The sequence below is a fragment of the Entelurus aequoreus genome, linkage group LG14 (assembly GCF_033978785.1).
Source record: "Entelurus aequoreus isolate RoL-2023_Sb linkage group LG14, RoL_Eaeq_v1.1, whole genome shotgun sequence".
Taxonomy (NCBI): Eukaryota; Metazoa; Chordata; class Actinopteri; order Syngnathiformes; family Syngnathidae; genus Entelurus; species Entelurus aequoreus.
The window spans coordinates 44,408,102-44,427,401 of record NC_084744.1 but is presented as its reverse complement, the minus strand read 5'-3'; the positions used below and the strand labels follow the sequence as shown (position 1 = coordinate 44,427,401).

Sequence of the window (19,300 nt, the reverse complement as noted above, 5' to 3'; positions counted from 1 at the left end):
CGCACCCTTCTTCCCATGGGACTGTGAGTTCTATGAGAATGATCTTCTTTGCCTCTTCAGACCACAGCACCACATCCGGTCTCAGGGTTGTCTGGACAACCTGGGGGAACTGAAGCCTTCCTCCCAGGTCTACCTTCATGTCCCAAGAACGGGCCATTTTCAATAGGCTCTTCCTTGATGTTGCTGTGGTTGGTGGCTTTTCTCCCTCCCTCACAAACTGGATTGATGTTGTTCTCCCTTGTGGTTGCCGTTTCTTGCATCTCTGCTGCTCCAGGGTGTTAGCCAGTGTCATGAGGACCTTGTCATGACGCCATCTGTTTCTCCCTTGGGTGAGTGCTGTTTTACACCCTGACAGGATGTGCGCCATGGTACCCTTCTGTCCGCAAAGCTTGCATAGTGGATCCTCTCTCATGCCCCATCTGTGCAAGTTTGTTGGAGTCGGGAGTGTGTCATACACTGATCTCAGCAAGAAAGAGATGCGGAATGGTTCCAGCTTCCATAGATCCGCCCACGTGATCTTTCTCTTGGGGAGGTCCCATTTGGTCCAGGCTCCCTGGGACGCTAGTTCCACTGCTTTGGATTTCCGACCTTCCTCTTCCAGGTTTCGTACTTCCTCCTGGATCATAGCTCTTCTTTCTCTGGGTTCTGCCTTACTCCACTGTTGGACATGGGAAGTTCCAAGACCTTGTCTTCCTGTGCATGGCGTTCCTATGATGTCACGTAGCCTCAACATGCTCTCAGCTTGTGCAACAGATGTGTCAGCTGCCCACTTGCGTCCTGATCTTGTAGTGACGCCTGCGTGTCTGACTTGTCTCGTCCTGGGAGTCTCTGTATGTCATTAAGACTCTGCACTTTGCTACCTTGAATTCCTCCACCACGGATAACAAGGGAAGCTGGAGCTGTCCTGATCTTATGTAGAGGCCTACTGATGTGAAGCTTGGAAGGATTCCCAGCCATTTTCTGAGGTACTTATTGACCTTTCTCTCCACTCCTTCTACGCATGTCATAGGGATGTCATACACCGTCAACAGCCACATGAGTCTTGGTAACAGTCCATGTTGGTAGAGCCATATTTTGAATTTACCAGGGAGTCCTGATTTTTCAATCCTCCTCAGCCACTCATCTGTCTGCTTCTCTGTACTGGTGATGTTGTTCCTGTCAGTAAGTGAGCTGTCAAACCACTTTCCAAGGCACTTTATAGGGTTCTCCTCAATCGATGGAATCACTTCTCCTTGCACTTGCAGCTTGAACCTGTTCGTCAGTTTACCTTTCCGGATAACCATGCTCCTTGATTTTTTGGGCTTAAACTTCATTCTGGACCATGTTGCCATGTGGTCCAGAACTGTTAGCACCCATCTCGCCTCCACATGGGTTGTGGTCGTCACGGTGAGATCGTCCATGTAACCTCTTATTGGGGGTTGTCGAATGCCTGATTCCATTGCTGGTCCTCTGGCTTCTTTCCCAGCAGCTGTTATGAGGAGGTTCATACCCATGATGAAGAGGATGGGGGAGATTGTGCATCCAGTTACGATTCCCTTTTCCAGGTTTTGCCACTGAGTTGGGAAATTGGCAGTTTTGAACCGAATCTGGATGCCTCCAAAGTAGCTGGTTATCATTCCCTTGATGTGCAGAGGGATGTGGTAATGGTTTAGTGCTTTTAGATACTTTTTAAAATGTATTTTGTAATTTATAATTGGCCTCACGCGGGCCGGACAGGGACGCACAAAGGGCCGGATGCGGCCCGCGGGCCGCAGAATGCCCAGGTCTGCTCTAACCACTAGGCCACTGAGTTGGTTATTATTTTAGTATGATTCGATTGGTGTACAATGTGTACAATAATCACATAATGAATGTACAGTAGGAACAGTAGCTAAAGATATCAACACTGATTATTGCGTTAATATTACTGTGGTAATTTTGACAGTAGTTAATATTGCTTAGAACTTAAAATTCTGAGAAATTGTCCCCTTTAAAAGTTTTTTTAAACAGAACTTTACTCTTGTATCATGCCGACTCAGAATAGTTGTATTTTCCCAAAAATACGCATTGAGGCTATAAAGTGTGTTTTATCTAATTCCACGATTATTCAAACAAACTAATCGATAGATTGTTTGATTACTAGAATGGTCGGTAGCTGCAGCCCCAGTAATTATACTATTTTTTTCATTATAAAGTGGTCATATCCAGGAATGTGCCGATAAATTGGAAACCGTACAACCCTAGTTGGACATCCTAGATCAGTGGTCCCCAACCACCGGTCCGCGGACCGATTGGTACCGGGCCGCACAAGAAATTTAAAAAAAAAAAAAAATTTTTTTTTTTTTTTTTTTTTTAAATCAACATAAAAAACACAATATATACATTATATATCAATATAGATCAATACAATCTGCAGGGATACAGTCCGTAAGCACACATGATTGTATTTCTTTATTAAAAAAAAAAAAAAAAAAACCGCAGCTACAAAAAGGTTGGGGACCACAGTCCTAGATAGAGAGTTGTTATGATTTTTTAGTAAACAACTAAAAACTGATATTTTGGGTATTGTTTTCTCTAAACACATACATTTGCTTAAATATATCCAAGGACGGCCCTGTGATGAGGTGGCGACTTGTTCAGCGTGTACCCCGCCTTCCGCCCGAATGCAGCTGAGATTGGCTCCAGCACCCCCCGCGACCCCAAAAGGGACAAGTGGTAGAAAATGGATGGATGGTATTCAAGGACACGCATTATTGTGGGTTACCTGCACGTCATCTTCTTCAAAAAAGAAAAAATCTAATCTGCGGGGGCGAATTCCTCTGCCATTTTCAAGTATGTTTTTTTTTTTTTGAGTCAGCTTGAAGCGTCCCTCCGTCTCTGACTTCCTCGTCGTCATGTGACGACAAAAGAAAAACTAACTAGTTTAAATATTTTGTTGATATTGCTAAACTAGCACTTACAATAAATACATTGAAAAAGGTATTTTTAACGCATGTAGTCGGTATTGGTATCGCCCAATCTCACTCATAGACGATCGGGAAATCCTTAGTCCCTAGTCCTATTGCGTCACCATAAGTAACAACATAACATTTTGTGGCAAAATAGTGATTTAATTCATCCACATACAGCAGCCCTGGGCAAAATCAGGCCCCGCCGGACGTTCTACATAATTTTTTTAGAGCTTTAACATCAAAACTGTCGCCGCCATTATAATGTGCAGTGATGTTTTTAAATGACCGTAAGTCTTGAACTATAGAAAGTATTTAAATGGTCGAAATCTGCGCTTTTGAGTGTTATAGGAGTTATTACATTAATCTACATCACAGCAGCTCAGACCAGGAACAAAGCAGAGTGGGCGGGGTTTGTTTTCAGAGCAGCCAGCCCCAAACGCATGTGTCAGGAACAGATGCGGAAGCACATTTTTACAACAAATTTCTGCATAAAAGTGATAATATATCACATTGTAGGTGTTTATTACCCTCGTTTGTTTGTTGCATTTTTGTTAAAAGAGGAAGGGGAAGTAAAAGAGAGGCGAAGTTCATATGTTGTTAATATTCAGTGTTTTATTGTTCATAGTTAATATTGTAAATGCCACTTTCTTTATTTCCCTGTACATTTTGGGTTTCCCATTCAGTAAAAATTATAAAAATATCAGTAAGATTAGTTTTTTGAGGTGGTCTGTCATAACATTTTTAGAACTCTATGGGACATTGTGACTTTTGGTATTAGTGTTCCTGAAAAAAAGGGACCCAAATATACATACTGTACAGCAGATTTTTAAAGCTAAATGTGTAAATATCATTTATACCAGTGTTTTTCAACCACTGTGACGCGGCACACTAGTGTACCGTGAGATATTGTCTGGTGTGCCGTGTAATTTCACCTAATTGGGTTAAAAATATTTTTTTGCAAACCAGTAATTATAATCCGCAAATGTGCCGTTGTTGAGTGTCTGTGCTGTCTAGAGCTTGGCGGAGTAACCGTGTAATACTCTTCCATATCAGTAGGTGGCAGCAGGTAGCTAATTGCTTTGTAGATGTCAGGAACATGGTTTGTCGTGATCACAATATGCAGACGACAGCGGGAGGCAGTGTGCAGGTAAACAGGTATCTAATGCTTAAACCAAAAATAAACAAAAGGCAAGTGCCTCTAAGAAAAGGCATTGAAGCTTAGGGATGGCTATGCAAAACGAAGCTAAAACTGAACTGGCTGCAAAGTAAACAAACAGAATGCTGGACGACAGCAAAGACTTACAGCGTGTGGAGCAGCAGACGGTGTCCACAAAGTACATCCATACATGACATGACAATCAACAACAAAATAGGAGCGCAAGACAAGAAATAAAACACTACACACAGAAAAACACCAAAAAAACTCAAAATAAGTCACGGCATGATGTGACAGGTCGTGACAGTACACCTACTTTGAGACAAGAACTATAGTGATCCATGCTTGGTTATGGTTTGAATTCATATCCAACAATTGCGCGAAAACGACTTTTTACCATCAATATCGGCTGCTGAGTTTCATTTTCTAATGTTTTCTGCTGGTGGTGTGCCTCGAGATTTTTTCAATGAAAAAAATGTGCCTTGGCTCAGAAAAGGTTGAAAAACCCTGATTTATACACACATACACATTGCCCCCTCCCTCCCAAACAATTGGATATGAGGGCCGGCATGGAATAGAACAGACAAGCCATTGTAACTTCTGTTCGCAGAAAAACAAAATCCTAATCTACGATTTGACTACCTCGAATGGCCTTGATGCAACAACAGGAGCAGGCTGTTCTGAAAACATCCACCCGAGGACTCCTCAATGATGGACACTTTTGACCTCCCTCCTGTTACGGCTCAGACTCCTGCCAACGCCTCTCATCTGTCTGTGCGCTCCAGTGAGCGCACCTCGGGACACGCCCACGAGCGCGCACATCCAGGAGCGCGCCATGCGCGTCTCCGCCCCGCGGCAGACGCCAGCTGCAAACGATCACCGGCTATTAGCACACCTGCACGTAATGAAGGACCTGCCTTCATAAGCTCTCACAACCTGCCAGGCGGCGCCGGAGTATAGTCTTCCGTACCTGTCGCTTCCCGTGTTCCCCTGTGATCCCTTGTTGTTCCCCTTGCTTCCCCGGACTGCCTTTTGGATTCTCGACCTCCCGCTTGGACTTTCTTCTCTGACGCTTCTCTCTCGCCCGGATCACCTGCCTGCCCCCTGGACTTCCTCGTATCTAATTCAACACTTTGGTAATACACACTTCAGTTAAATTACACACATAGTATTACTTCACACACTCTTGTATTTTGGTCACACACTCCATTCTATAGTTTAGTTGTATTGTTATTATTATATATATATATATTTATTATATATATAATAAATTAGTGAACCTTATTGCCCTCTGGTGTCTGTTTGCCGTCACCTCCCCTTTAGTCCAAACATAACACCTCCCTCCTCAACGACACCTGGAGTCAAACTTTTGCTTGCATGCAGAACGGTCCCAGGCCTATGGACACTACATCAACACACCCAAGACAATGGGCATATACACACCCCCCCCCACCCCCACCCCACGCCTTCACCACCGCTTGATTCTCCTTCGGGATGATGGACGGCTAGCAGCGCTTTATAGCAGCAGTCAACCTCCAGGGCCCCAACTCTCCCCACCCCCTCTCTGTTGCCAGTTGTCGTGATTATATCTAACATGTTTATATGTGCATGGTATGGAGGTTTTTTCCCACTCCAGACTAAGCCCCCTTAGGAGCCCAGTCTAGATTGTATTTTTTTACTCATCTTCTCCCCCAGCGTTTTACCTTTTTCCCATCTTTTACGGGGCGCCTTGTGGCGACCCATCAGCGTTCCTGTTCTGTGACCCTGTACCCTGTTTGTTTGTCTAATCTTGAACGGATTTGTGCTGAAAACAAAGTTTCGTTGTACTTGTGCAATGACAATAAAGTCCTATCCTATCCTATCCTAGACACATTTCTTCTCTCAATGTGACCCCCGAGTCAAAATATTTGCCCAGCTCTGACATACAGTATGCGGTATCGTGGCGTGGGTTTGGCTTTGGCAGGACTCATTTATGTTGCTAGAAAAGTATTTCCATACAATTTGAGTATTAACTTGCTATGCATGGGCCTCGTCATTGGTACCACGGTGGTGTATTAGCAATGCTAAACCACAGCTCATGCCAGCTGAGGACTTCCTGTGGCTTTGCATTGATTCCCCCCCCCCCCCCCCCCCACCACCACCATAAACCCCTGGGAAGCTTTGATTGCGAGGCAACCGCATCCCGCCGCCTTGCTCTATATCACGTTAGGTGATGGAGATAAGAGTGGTGGAGGGCATTGCACAGCGGTATAGAGGAGAAGGTTTTCAGTAGTCTAGAGGGCACCCCAAAGAAAAGAGAAAAGTAAGTGTGAAAAGTAGGCGGGGCCAAACATGGCTATGCGACTTTTAAGTTTAAGGCGAATCACAAAAGATGAGCTGCTCTATGCTGTGAAATGGGACTGCGAGTGTTGCAGAGGACATTACATGCAAGATGAGGATCCTGCCATTTGTTCACACAAACATGGTGAGTGAGGCCAGAAAAGCTGTTAGTAGAGCGCAGGGAAACTTGCAAAGTGGCGCCCGGGATGACGTCTCTAAGCGTGCCTAATTACCGTGTAAGTGTGTTATATTCCCGCCTTCACTCTATTTGGTGCTAAGTGTCAATGTGCAGGACTTCAAATAATAGCAACAGAGCCACCAAGGCCAAATGCTCTGCAGTGAAGGGGTGCTCATGCGCCATAAAAACGACCATATAGTGGCCATGATTTTAATTTTTTTTTATTTATTGTCCTGTCCAGCTTTTCAGGCAAATCATATAGTTGATGTAGATGCTAGGGCTGTGAATCTTTGGGTGTCCCACGATTCGATTCAATATCGATTCTTGGGTTCACGATTAGATTATAAATAGATTTTTTTTTCCCGATTCAACGCGATTCTCGATTCAAAAACGATATTTTTCCGATTCAAAAGGATTCTGTATTCATTCAATACATAGGATTTCAGCAGGATCTACCCCAGTCTGCTGACATGCAAGCAGAGTAGTAGATTTTTGTAAAAAGCTTTTATAATTGTAAAGGACAATGTTTTATCAACTTAATGCAATAATGTAAATCTGTACGGCGTGGCGAAGTTGGTAGAGTGGCCGTGCCAGCAATCGGAGGGTTGCTGGTTACTGGGGTTCAATCCCCACCTTCTACCATCCTAGTCACGTCCGTTGCGTCCTTGGGCAAGACACTTCACCCTTGCTCCTGATGGCTGCTGGTTAGCGCCTTGCATGGCAGCCCCCGCCATCAGTGTGTGAATGTGTGTGTGAATGGGTGAATGTGGAAATACTGTCAAAGCGCTTTGAGTACCTTGAAGGTAGAAAAGCGCTATACAAGTATAACCCATTTATCATTTATCATTTCAACTATTAAATGAACCAAAAATATGACTTATTTTACCTTTGTGAAACTATTTTACACAGTGTGTTGTCAAGCTTATGAGATAGTGTAAGCCACTGTGACACTATTGTTCATTTTTTTCTTTCTTTTATTTTTGTTTTTATAAATGTCTATTGATAATGTCAATGAGGGATCTTTAATCACTGCTATGTTGAAATTGTAACTAATATTGATACTGTTGTTAATAATATTCACTTTTGTTTCACTACTTTTGGTTTGTTCTGTGTCGTGTTTGTGTCTCCTCTCAATTGCTCTGTTTATTGCAGTTCTGAGTGTTGCTGGGTCGGGTTTGGTTTTGGAATTGGATTGCATTGTTATGGTATTGCTGTGTATTGTTTTGTTTGTTTAAAATAAATAAAAAATAAAAAATCGATTTTTGAAATATGAGAATCGATATTGAATCGCACAACGTGAGAATCACGATTTGAATTCAAATCTATTTTTTCCCACACCCGTAGTAGATGTCCATATCGGCTGTACAAATTTACTTTACAAAAGAGAAGTGCAGGATACTTCTCTTGTTGCCTTATTTGTATTTGACTTTATTAAATGTATTTATATTATCATTTGGTGCAGCCGGGCCGGAGCAGGAGGGGATAGAAAGAGAAAAAAAGGAAGACAGAGGGGGAAATTGCGGGGACAAGAGGGGGATTGGACAGAGAGACAACAACAATAACAACAACAATAGACTAGAGCAACATCAGCAAATAGGATATGTACAAATATGATGGTAAAAGTGATAGCAAAGAAGCAGTTAGTGAAATAAATAATGAGCATTATTACACTACAAATGTAGCAATACAAATACCAAAAGAAATAGCGCTATTGATAATGAATAATACCAATAATTTACCTCTATTATTAACAATACAGTTGTTCAAATGCAACAATACATATACGTAATGATAACTAGAGATACAAAAGAAAGCAGAAAAATAGAGGGGAAGAAAGAGATGCCAGCTATATTAACCTTGTAGATTGTTATAGTAACAATAGGTTAAGCTTTGTCAGTGTGCCATGTGTTACCCAGTTTACCCTAGGGCAACAACGTTAATTTATGTGTGATGAAAGGTGATTATATGCATGAGTGTATGTATGTGTATGTGCTTGTATATGTACAGTATGTGTATATGTATGTTTGTACAGTGAATGTATATGTACAGTATTTGTATATGTATGTTTGCACAGTGAATGTATATGTACAGTATGTATATATATGTATGTTTTTACAGTGAATGTATATGTACAGTATATGTATATGTATGTTTGTACAGTGAATATATATGTAATAGTTGCCATGATTATGTTTGCATATCATTTTTTGTGGAATTCGCTCGTTATCTGCCCCACTGTCGAACATATTATGACAGTGTTAAACTCCTATTTAGTCAATCTGTCAATAAATCGTCATGTTTGTCTGACCGTCACTTCTTTTATAGTACGCTTACTCTTTTGTGCAGGAGCTCCAGTTTGAGCGGCTAACTCGGGAGCTGGAGGTGGAGAGGCAGATTGTGGCCAATCAGTTGGAAAGATGCAGACTCGGGGCAGAGTCGCCGGGTGCCGGAAGCAGCAGGTAATGAAATGCTCTTGCACACAAGAAGCAACAATTGGCCCCATGGCAACTTTATCCTTCACAGCATTACGGAACCTTATGGCGTACTGATGGAGCAGCACGCTTAGTTCACAACTGATTGAACAGAATATGTGGCTGCATCTGGCTCTCGGATAAATCTTAGCTGACATTGCCTAACACGATAAGTAAGGAATAATTCCGCTGGTAATCACAGTGTTAAAAATAACGTTAAAAATATAAAAATATTCTCATGCATTTTAATCCATCTGTCCGTTTTTTACCACACCTGTTCAAGAAGTCGCATTAATGGTAAGAAGTATTTTATTTATTATTGGTTACTTTCAGAATAACCAAAAATGATTCCCGGGCGCGGCCACCGCTGCTGCTCACTGCTCCTCTCACCTCCCAGCGGGTAAACAAGGGGATGGGTCAAATGCAGAGGACAAATTTCACCACACCTAGTGTGTGTGTGACAATCATTGGTACTTTAACTTAACTTAACATTGTTATTAAAAGGAAAAAGAGACTTATTATACTGTAAAAATATTGGTCTTGCTTAAAAATGCACGCATTTAGTGGTATTCAGTGTTAAAAAATATTATATGGCTCTCACGGAAATACATTTTAAAATATTTTGCTTTCATGGGTGTCTCAGCCAAAAAGGTTGACTCAAGGGAAGATAACTGTTAATACAAGGGTGCCCATTACGTGGATGGTGAGCTAGCGGTGGATGGCGAAGGCATTAATAAAATAGACCTAAAAATGATCGATCATCAATCGTCGACAAGATGTCACTTTCGTCACTTGATTGACATTCACGGCACCCGAGGGTCTTGTGAGATGACGCTGGCTTCTGCCAGGTCATTATTAAGGAAAAACGACCGACAGGAAGGCGAAAAAAAACTTTTTTATTTCAACAGACTCTCGCGCTGTATCTGCCGTCAAAACTCTAAAGACCGACTGCACAGTTCCTGTCTTCACAATAAAAGCGCTGCTACATCCTGCCTGCGCTAACAAAATAAGAGTCTCAGAAAGCTGGCTGGCACAAGCTAGCAAGCTACGGACTTTGCCGCCAAGTTGTAAAGTGTATAAAAAGGAGTATGGATGCTGGACAAATAAGATGGCAAAAAGCAAGCAATTTCATGTGGTATTGCATAGAAAGGAGGACTTTTCTTCTCCTCCATTTGAAAATGTGGACGTTATCATCACTACTGTCTGATTCCAATCAATGCAAGTCATCACAATCAAGTAATACACCAACTTATATTCTTGTCTTCATGAAAGAAAGGATATGTTAAACATGCTTGTATTATCATTAAACACCTTTAACTTGTTAACAAAAACCTCTCTTTCATAAATATGTAAATATAAATTATATACACTATATTACCAAATGTATTTGGCCACCCATCCAAATGATGAGAATCAGGTGTCCTAATCACTTGGCCCGGTGTATAAAATCAAGCACTTAGGCATGGCGACTGTTTCTACAAACATTTGTGAAAGAATGGACCGCTATCAGTGATTTCCAGCGTGGGACTGTCATAGGATGCCAGCTGTGCAACAAATCCAGTCGTGAATTGTCCTCGCTCCTAAATATTCCAAAGTCAACTTTATTATAAGAAAAGTGAAGAGTTTGGGAACAACAGCAAGTCAGCCACTAAGTGGTAGGCCACGTAAACTGACAGAGAGGGGTCAGCGGATGCTGAAGCGCATAGTGCAAAGACTTTCTGCACAGTCAGTTGCTACAGAGCTCCAAACTTCATGTGACCTTCCAATTAGCCCACGTACAGTACGCAGAGAGCTTCATGGAATGGGTTTCCATGGCCGAGCAGCTGCATCTAAGCCATACATCACCAAGTCCAATGCAAAGCGTGGGATGCAGTGGTGTAAAGCACGTCGCCACTGGACTCTAGAGCAGTGGAGACGCCTTCTTTGGACTGATGAATCACGCTTTTCCATCTGGCAATCTGATGGACCAGTCTGGGTTTGGAGGTTGCCAGGAGAACGCTACATTTCGGACTGCATTGTGCCGAGTGTGAAATTTGGTGGAGGAGGAATTATGGTGTGGGGTTGGTTTTTCAGGAGTTGAGCTTAGCCCCTTAGTTCCAGTGAAAGGAATGTGAGTAAAGGCAGGTGGTCAAATACTTTTGGCAATATAGTGTATGTATATATATATATATATATATATATATATATATATATATATATATATATATATATATATATATATATATATATATATATATATATATATATATATACATATATATACATATATATATATATATATATATATACATATATATATATATATATATATATATATATGTATATATATATATATATATATATATATATATATATATATATATATATATATATATATATATATATATACATTTTTGTAAATGTACACCAAAGCATATCCAACACGTATTATTTTAACCACAAGGGATTATTTTAAATGTAGATCGATATCATCACAGGTCCTCTTTAAGATCAACATTAATATAGTGATGATCAGTAGCGACATGCCTGGTTATAATTCCTTCATACTTTGTGTTGGCTGTCTTTAGGATCCTTGAGTCCAAACTATTGTTTATTTAGCCCAGCTCCAGGGTGAAAGACGTTGATGTTTAATGTTATACAAAAACTGGGTTTGTAGGGAAAACACAGAGCCGGTGTTGATCGGTGAGCAATTGTTGTGTGTGGACATACATTGTTGTGGGGCGTCGTTTGTTTACCGTGGCATTTTTGAGTTTGTTGTGGAAACTCCTCTTCACAACGCTACAGTGTGGTTACTACTCAGCTGTCAACATTTTTAAGCCTAATTAGTAAACTTTGGTAGTGCAACTGAAGAGTTTTTGACAATGGAGACTCACCAAAATCTGTATTGTACCAATTTGTACTACTGTATTTATGGTTTTACTCTTATTTCTAGCATTTTGTTGCCTCTTTGGTGCCCGAGTGAATTGCTTTCGGCCTTGGGGCTGCTTAGTTTGCATTTTGTTGTGTCTTGATGAGGGTGAGTGCATAACATACTAAATGGGCGACTGAATGATTGTGTGAGTCCATTTGATTTAATGTGAAATATTTCATTGATCCACCGTGACCCGTTCGGCAAATGTATTAGGTCTGATGTGACGGGGCAAAATTCATTGGCGGCATGTAAACTTGGAATTTACAATGTATGACTCTGACGTGTATACCTGCAAAAATAGCCTAAGATATCTAGTATGGTAATGTTAGCATTATAGCATTAGCATGTTAACACTTTGCATGCGTCAAGTTTCAAAAATAGGTGTGTTACTAGTTGATCGGAACCAAAAGACAGGATCGGTCCACGCATTTCGTTAAATTTTCAAAATGTTTACAATTTTATTTGAATGTTTAATTAATGTTTTGTATTTTTTAAGCAAGGCCCTTCAATGATATCTGCAGGTTAACAAAAAGTAGACTATGCAATTGGGAGTATTGTGAACTTATATGTATTTGATAAATAAATAAAGTACCAAAAAATATCGATTTCTTCATAATTTAGGGCTGCCGAGCAGATCGGTTGAGTTTTTGTACAGATCCATAGGGTTTAAAAATAAATGTTTGTTTTGCATCTAACATTTTAAATCACATTGTTATTGAAATAAAGATTACTAAAAAAATTATGTTTAATAGAGAATAAGTGGAATGAAAAAGTGGAAAAACCAGTAATTCTTCGGTTATTAAAAAAAAATTTGCTCAATTGTCCTGCATAGGTGGAATGTTTTGGTGCTTGAAATTGGTTGGAAAACTTAGGATAAATAGTCAAAACGAAAAAGGGTTTAAACAGTGGTATTTAAAAGTGGAAATTCAGTGAAAACCGGGAATTTCTGGAGCTTGAAAAAAAGGTTGGTTTGAATGTCCAGCATGCATTCACCAAATTATTCATCCAGGGGAGAGGCAACAGCTTGAGAAAATAAAGGAAAACATATTTTTAAGCCTGCTCAGCTAACTTCAATTATTAAGTAATTGCTTTGTAGTCCCTATAGTGAGAGAGTAGACAGAGTCTAAGGTGAATAGAAAACGCCACAAAATATGCTCCAGGAATCAGTTTTTATGGAAGTAAACTGTATTAAATTTTCTTAGAGGATCTTTACTTTGCCACATTATTTAAAAACCTTGATTTACTGTTTTATTCAAGCCTAAAAATGTGTTGAAAGCTTTGTTGCAGTGCAAGCCTTTCGCTGTATAAAAGCATTGTGACCATTGTACGTTAGATCGAGTAAACATTCATTGCTGCATGTTTTTGTCTTTCAGTGCAGATCAATCTGCAATACACTTAAATATATTTGTCAAATGAGTGTCAAATACTGTATTTTCCGGACTATAAGGCGCACTTAAAATCCTTTTTTTCCCTCAAAACGTGACAGTGCGCCTTATGACCCGGTGCGCCTAATGTAAGGAATACGTTTGGTTGAGCTCATCCACCTCGAAGCTATTTTATTTGGTACATAGTGTAATGATAAGTGTGACCAGTAGATGGCAGTCAAACATAAGAGATACGTGTAGACTGCACTATGATGGGTCTCAAGTAAACAACGCCAACATTTTATATGTTCCATTGAAAAATAGAACATTACACACAAAAATCTATCAAAATGTTTTAGCACGACTTTTTGTTAAGCTATGAAGCCGCACCGCTTGAAGGATTGTCGGCGCATTAAACATACACGTATTATTCTGGTGTGTGTATAAGGTAAGACATATAATCTGGCGTTTTGTTTCGCAATATTATGCAAAAGCAACTTTTCTTACCTTCTGGTACCTGCTGATCTGTATTTGGGATCTGCATAAGTCCTGAAAAATTACGCGAGTCCGCCTTTGTAGTCCGTGGCGACGCCATAATCGATAAGCTTCTTCTTTGTCTCTATCTTCTTGTTATGGGACATTCATCCTCCGCTGTTGCCATTTCTAATATAAAGTAGTGTAAAGTTCTTACTTATATCTGTCAGTAAACTTGCCATGAAAGCGCTAAAACATACCGGTGTAGTGAGTTTACATTATTCACCCTTTAGTTATTAGAGTTCCGGTCGGACGGTTTTACACGTGTCCCGGTGTTGTTATTTCCGGATGAGGAGATGCTGCTCCGTTATTGATTGAAGTAAAGTCTGAATGTCATTAAAACAGTTAGCTCCATCTTTTGACACTTCTTCCACTCTCGTCCTTGCACGCTACACCGCTACAACAAAGATGACGGGGAGAAGACGCTGTCGAAGGTGAGCCACGTAAATAAGACCGCCCACAAAACGGCGTATCCGGAAGCGTGTCAGGTTCAAACACTGATGACATCTATTAAAGAGACGAGAAGCAAGGAAACATGCAGAGACAGAGTTAAATTTGGCTCAATTGAGGAGGCATGTTTTTTGGGCTGTACTCTAGTTACGGATCCAAACTACGCTCTAAAAGTCCAGCCCACGTGCTTCCTCTATTTATTTGGGAGGTCCCTGGTTACATCACTGAAGCTTTCGCTGAGGGAAGGGGGTAATCTCGACAGCTCCTGTTAGACACAATATATGATTATACAAAAATGCAAATGTGCTGACAGTCGTGATATCGCCTTGTCTCTGCTCTGTCTGCGTCACGGCACTCGATGTTCAGCCTTGGCAGTCAGCAGGCCGATTCTGGAAACACTGATACGAGACTGGCTTGCAATCTTTTGGATTACCAGCTTTGCACAGACAAAGAAAAATAACATTTCAGCACAATTGATAATAACTATAGCAACAGCCCTTAAGCATAAGAGTTGTGTGATAATATATACATAATTATTCTAACAAAGAGACTGTCAGAAAGCGGCTTGAAGATGATCTGTAAAACATCATCTATGCAACATTTTGACCAAAGAACCACCATTACATGTTATGTAGACCACAAGGAAGTCTTTTACATTTAGAAAAAAATAACAATAATATGACCCCTTTAATGCGCCTTATAATCCGGTGTGCCCTATGGTCCGGAAAATACGGTAGTCTTAAAGCATGTCTGTCAGAAAGCAGTCAACACACTGTCCGTTTTGTACCGCTTGTCCCTCGACCCATACTAAATATACACAGGTGGAGCTTTAATGTTAGTAGCAAAGGATATTTGATAATAATAATAATAATAATAATAATAATAATAATAGATTTTATTTGAAAAAAGCACTTTACATTGAGCAAACAACCTCAAAGTGCTACAGTGTATTAAAAAAATAAAAAGATAATAAAAATAAAAACTAGAACAGCCGAATAGCTAGAATTAGCACGCATACATCTAAAAAAAGGCTTTATTAAAAAGAAGGGTTTTTAAGCCCTTTTTAAAAGCATCCACAGTCTGTGGTGCCCTCAGGTGGTCAGGGAGAGCGTTCCACAGACTGGGAGCGGCGGAACAGAAAGCCCGGTCTTCCATCGTTCGTATCTTTGTGATGTGCATGTTGTTTATCAATGACTACTTTTCATTCTAGCTCTGGGCTGCAGTCACTTTTAAAAGGACTAATGGTGCAACTGGGATCTATATTGGTATATTTGCAGGGGCTGTAATGGCCTTATATATGATCTCGTCTGACTTTTGTGACAACAGGCTGGAATTTTTGCGGCACTCTACAAAAAGTACCAGTAGACTGGAGTACTCCAGCATGAGAGTGTCTGTTTCCACTCGCCTTCTATTCATTCAGGCACAGCTGTTGAAGCACCCTTCAGTACTCCAAAACACATCTGTGTGATACTCCACACACATATTTGTATGTTTTCTCCACTTTCCACAAATACGTTGCTCTACATGTGGTAGAAATTAGTCCTTATTCAGACTTGGTCCATGTACTAACAAACCGACGACCTCAGACTTCCTCTGGTGTTACATTTAGCACTGAAAGGCAGAGTAAATTAACAACAATTTACTTTTTTTTTATTGCTTTCAGTAGATTTACGTTATCACTTACTACATAAACATTATCATTTATTGATTGGCGTTTGATCATCCTTGCGTAATTCACTTGCACAGATGATGTTGTAAAGCCTCAAGTAATGTTTACGATAAATCTTGTTGACTATTGGCGATAGCCGGATATTTCCCAGGAGTGGTGTTTTCATGTTTTCTGGAATACAAAGGAACCTCCATTTTTTCCAGATAATAATTTTTTTTTATTAGTGAGTGCACATGACATGTGCAAGTAACGTTTTAAGTCACATCTTAACATTCCTAAAGCTAAGGTAACATTCTCAGAACCCCTTGTTGAGGATGACTACTGTAGGGGTTAGGTCCCTGATCCCTTCCCAAGAAAGAATTACGATAAAGAAGAGGCGGTGGGGCTGGAACCTACCCTAGCTGCACTTAGGCAGAAGACAGGGTACCTATACCCTTTTTTATTCCAAGGCTTTATAAACCATTTCCACGCTGTTTTTAATGTTTCTCACACTCTTAACAAACACTTTCTACACACTTAAAGGGTAACTGCACTTTTTTTTGGAATTTCGCTTATCGTTCATTACGAGAGACAAGAAGACAAAAGCTTTTAGTTTTTTTTGCATTCTAACATGTAAAAAATAAGTTTGTTCTAGGTAGCTAGCAATGCACTTAATGGGAGCAATCAATTATACCGCTAAACCACTTTAAAAATGCATTCAAAAAACCGTTGACAATACTTAATTCACCTTCCGTAACCTGTATAATAACCAAACTGCAGCAACATTGTTATTGTAAGAGCGAACACTGAGGAACTCTCTTTATTGCGTAGTAACACATCGTTGTGCTTCAGTGTTAGCCGTAAAAGCTAACTACGGCAAGAGATAAGCTAACTTCTACATCAGCACGGAATGTGTTTTGAGTTTGTAATGCACAACACTGTGTTATGTTACTGGAGGGAGTTGACGGCACAGACACCAGGGGGCAGTAAAGTTCTATGATTTATTATATATATTCTTCTTCTTCAGGTTGTCCATCGTATCCGATGACGACAATCCATCTCTATGTTTTGTGAGTCCTCATGTGGCTGAATAGTCCAATCCGTGATCCACATGATCTGCCGCAAACAGAGCAGGTGAAGGCACTGACTGGGGGTGCAGGTGTGGCAATGGCTTCATGCCTTCTTTGACGCTTCCTGGCTCGTTGACCACTTTGGTCCTCCTCAAGCTTATGAACTCCTTATTGGAGGAGCTGCCGCCAGGTGGAACGTTGGACTGTGTCCTCCAGCTGGGTTGGGTTCAGGCCGCATTTCTTCATGATAGTCTTCATTTGATCTTTATAACGCTTTTTTGGGCCTCCTGCCAAGCGGTGACCAAGATGAAGCTGACCATAAAGCACCTTGCGTGGTAAGCGTTCTTCTGGCATCCTGATAACGTGGCCTAGCCAGCAAAGTTGGTGATGGGTGACTGTAGCCTCCACACTGGTGCAGTTGGTCTTGCAGAGTATTTCAGTGTGGGGGACTCTGTCCTTCCAGGATATCCCCAGGATGCATTGTAAGCACCTGATGTGGAAGGCCTCCAGCATCCTGAGGTGGCGGCTGTACAGGGTCCACGCTTCACAGCTGTAGAGGAGGGTCGTCATGACCACAGCTAAATAGACCGCTACCTTGGTATGTAGCTTAAGGTCTTTGTTCTGGAAGACCCTTCCCCTGAGTCTGCCAAAAGATGCTGACGCCTGCTTGATACGGTTTTGAACCTCCCTGTCGATACTGCAATCGTCAGAGAGAAAGCTGCCAAGGTATTTGAAAGAGTCCACTACTGCTAGTGGTTTATTGTCGATGGTGAAGGTTGGTGGATGAGGTGGAGGAGTGGATGCCCACTGGCATATTACCTCGGTTTTTGCCACGTTGACAGCGAGGCCCAGTCTGCCATAAGCACTTGCAGCGGCTGAGAGGGTAGCTTGCAGCGCTTCCGGTGTGTGGGCCACAACTGCGCAGTTATCTGCGTATTGGAGTTCGATGACTTGCACTGGTGTGACTTTTGTGACTGCTTGGAGCCTCCGGATGAAACAGGTTCCCGTCAAGTCGGAAGTCGATGGTAACGCCACTGCCCTTCTTGATCCTCTCATGAAGCAGCAGTGTCACACACAGGAGGAAGATATTAAACAAGACTGGAGCAAGAACACATCCCTGGCGTACACTGGTGCACACGTTAAAGGGTTCTGATTCCTGGCCGCCAATAGTCACACGTGACATCATCCCTTCATGGAATTGCCTTAGGATGTTGACAAACTTCTGTGGGCAGCCGAACTTCAGGAGGATATTCCAGAGAAGCTCCCTGTTGACGGTGTCAAAAGCCTTCGACAGATCAATAAAAGCTGGTGCTGCTCCCTACACTTCTCCTGAAGCTGCCGTGTTGTGAACACCATGTCCACAGTGCTCCTGTTCTTCCTGAAACCACATTGTGACTCTGGCAACAGGTCTTCCGTGATGTTGTTCACCAGCCTGTGTAGCATGACTTTAGCCAAGACTTTACCAGCAACAGCCAGAAGTGAAATGCCACGACTGTTGCCACAGAGGGACTTGTCCCCCTTTCCTTTGTAGATGGTGATAATATTGGCATCTCTCCATTGCTGAGGGACAGTTTCATGCTTCCACACTTTGCTGATGACAAGGAAAAGGGCACGGATGGAAAGGTAGCCTCCTTGCTTGAAGATCTCTGCAGGGATGCTGTCAGGACCAGGGGTCTTGTTGTCTTTCAGAGACCTTATTGCACTCTTAACCTCTCCAAAGGTTGGTGGAAGGTCAAGGTCATGGATGGTTGGGTAGTCAGGTAGTTCCTCCAGAACTGAGGGGTCTGTTGGGGCGGGCTGATTTAGCAGAGTTTCAAAATGTTCTGCCCATCTTTTGGTGATGAGCTTCTGGTCTTTTATGAGGGTTGTACCATAGTTAGACTTTAGCGGGGAGACAGCGCAGTTTCTTGGGCCATAGATGGTTTTCATTGCATCGTAAAAGTTGTGCATATCATTTTTGTTGGCATGAGATTGTATTTCAGCTGCCTTTGATATCCACCACTCATTCTTCAGGGCACGCAATTTTGACTGCACCTCCCTTCTGGATGTTTGCTATTGCTGTTGGAGCACAGCTGAAGTGGGGTTGTTGAGTACAGCATTGTGTGCTGTGTGCATGTATTTGAGCATGGTGGTTATTGTGGCTGTGTTGTCATCAAACCAGTCCTGATGCTTTCTGCGCTTATAGCCAATGGATTGGGATGCTGCCTCATAGAGCCTGGAGCTGATAGAGGTCCATTTGTCGTCAATGGAATCATCACTCTCCAGAATA

General features: G+C 41.5%; 1 protein-coding gene across 4 annotated transcripts in view; it reads left to right on the top strand.

Annotated features, from left to right (window-relative positions):
- The window catches only part of LOC133664931 (plakophilin-4-like), a 246,263-nt gene that overhangs the window by 100,668 nt on the left and 126,295 nt on the right, over positions 1–19,300 (top strand). For all 4 annotated transcript variants that reach the window (XM_062069971.1, XM_062069969.1, XM_062069972.1 and 1 more), the window contains exon 3: positions 8,930–9,042. In XM_062069971.1, coding sequence (XP_061925955.1) covers positions 8,930–9,042 — 113 coding nt within the window. The remainder of the gene's footprint in view (positions 1–8,929; positions 9,043–19,300) is intronic.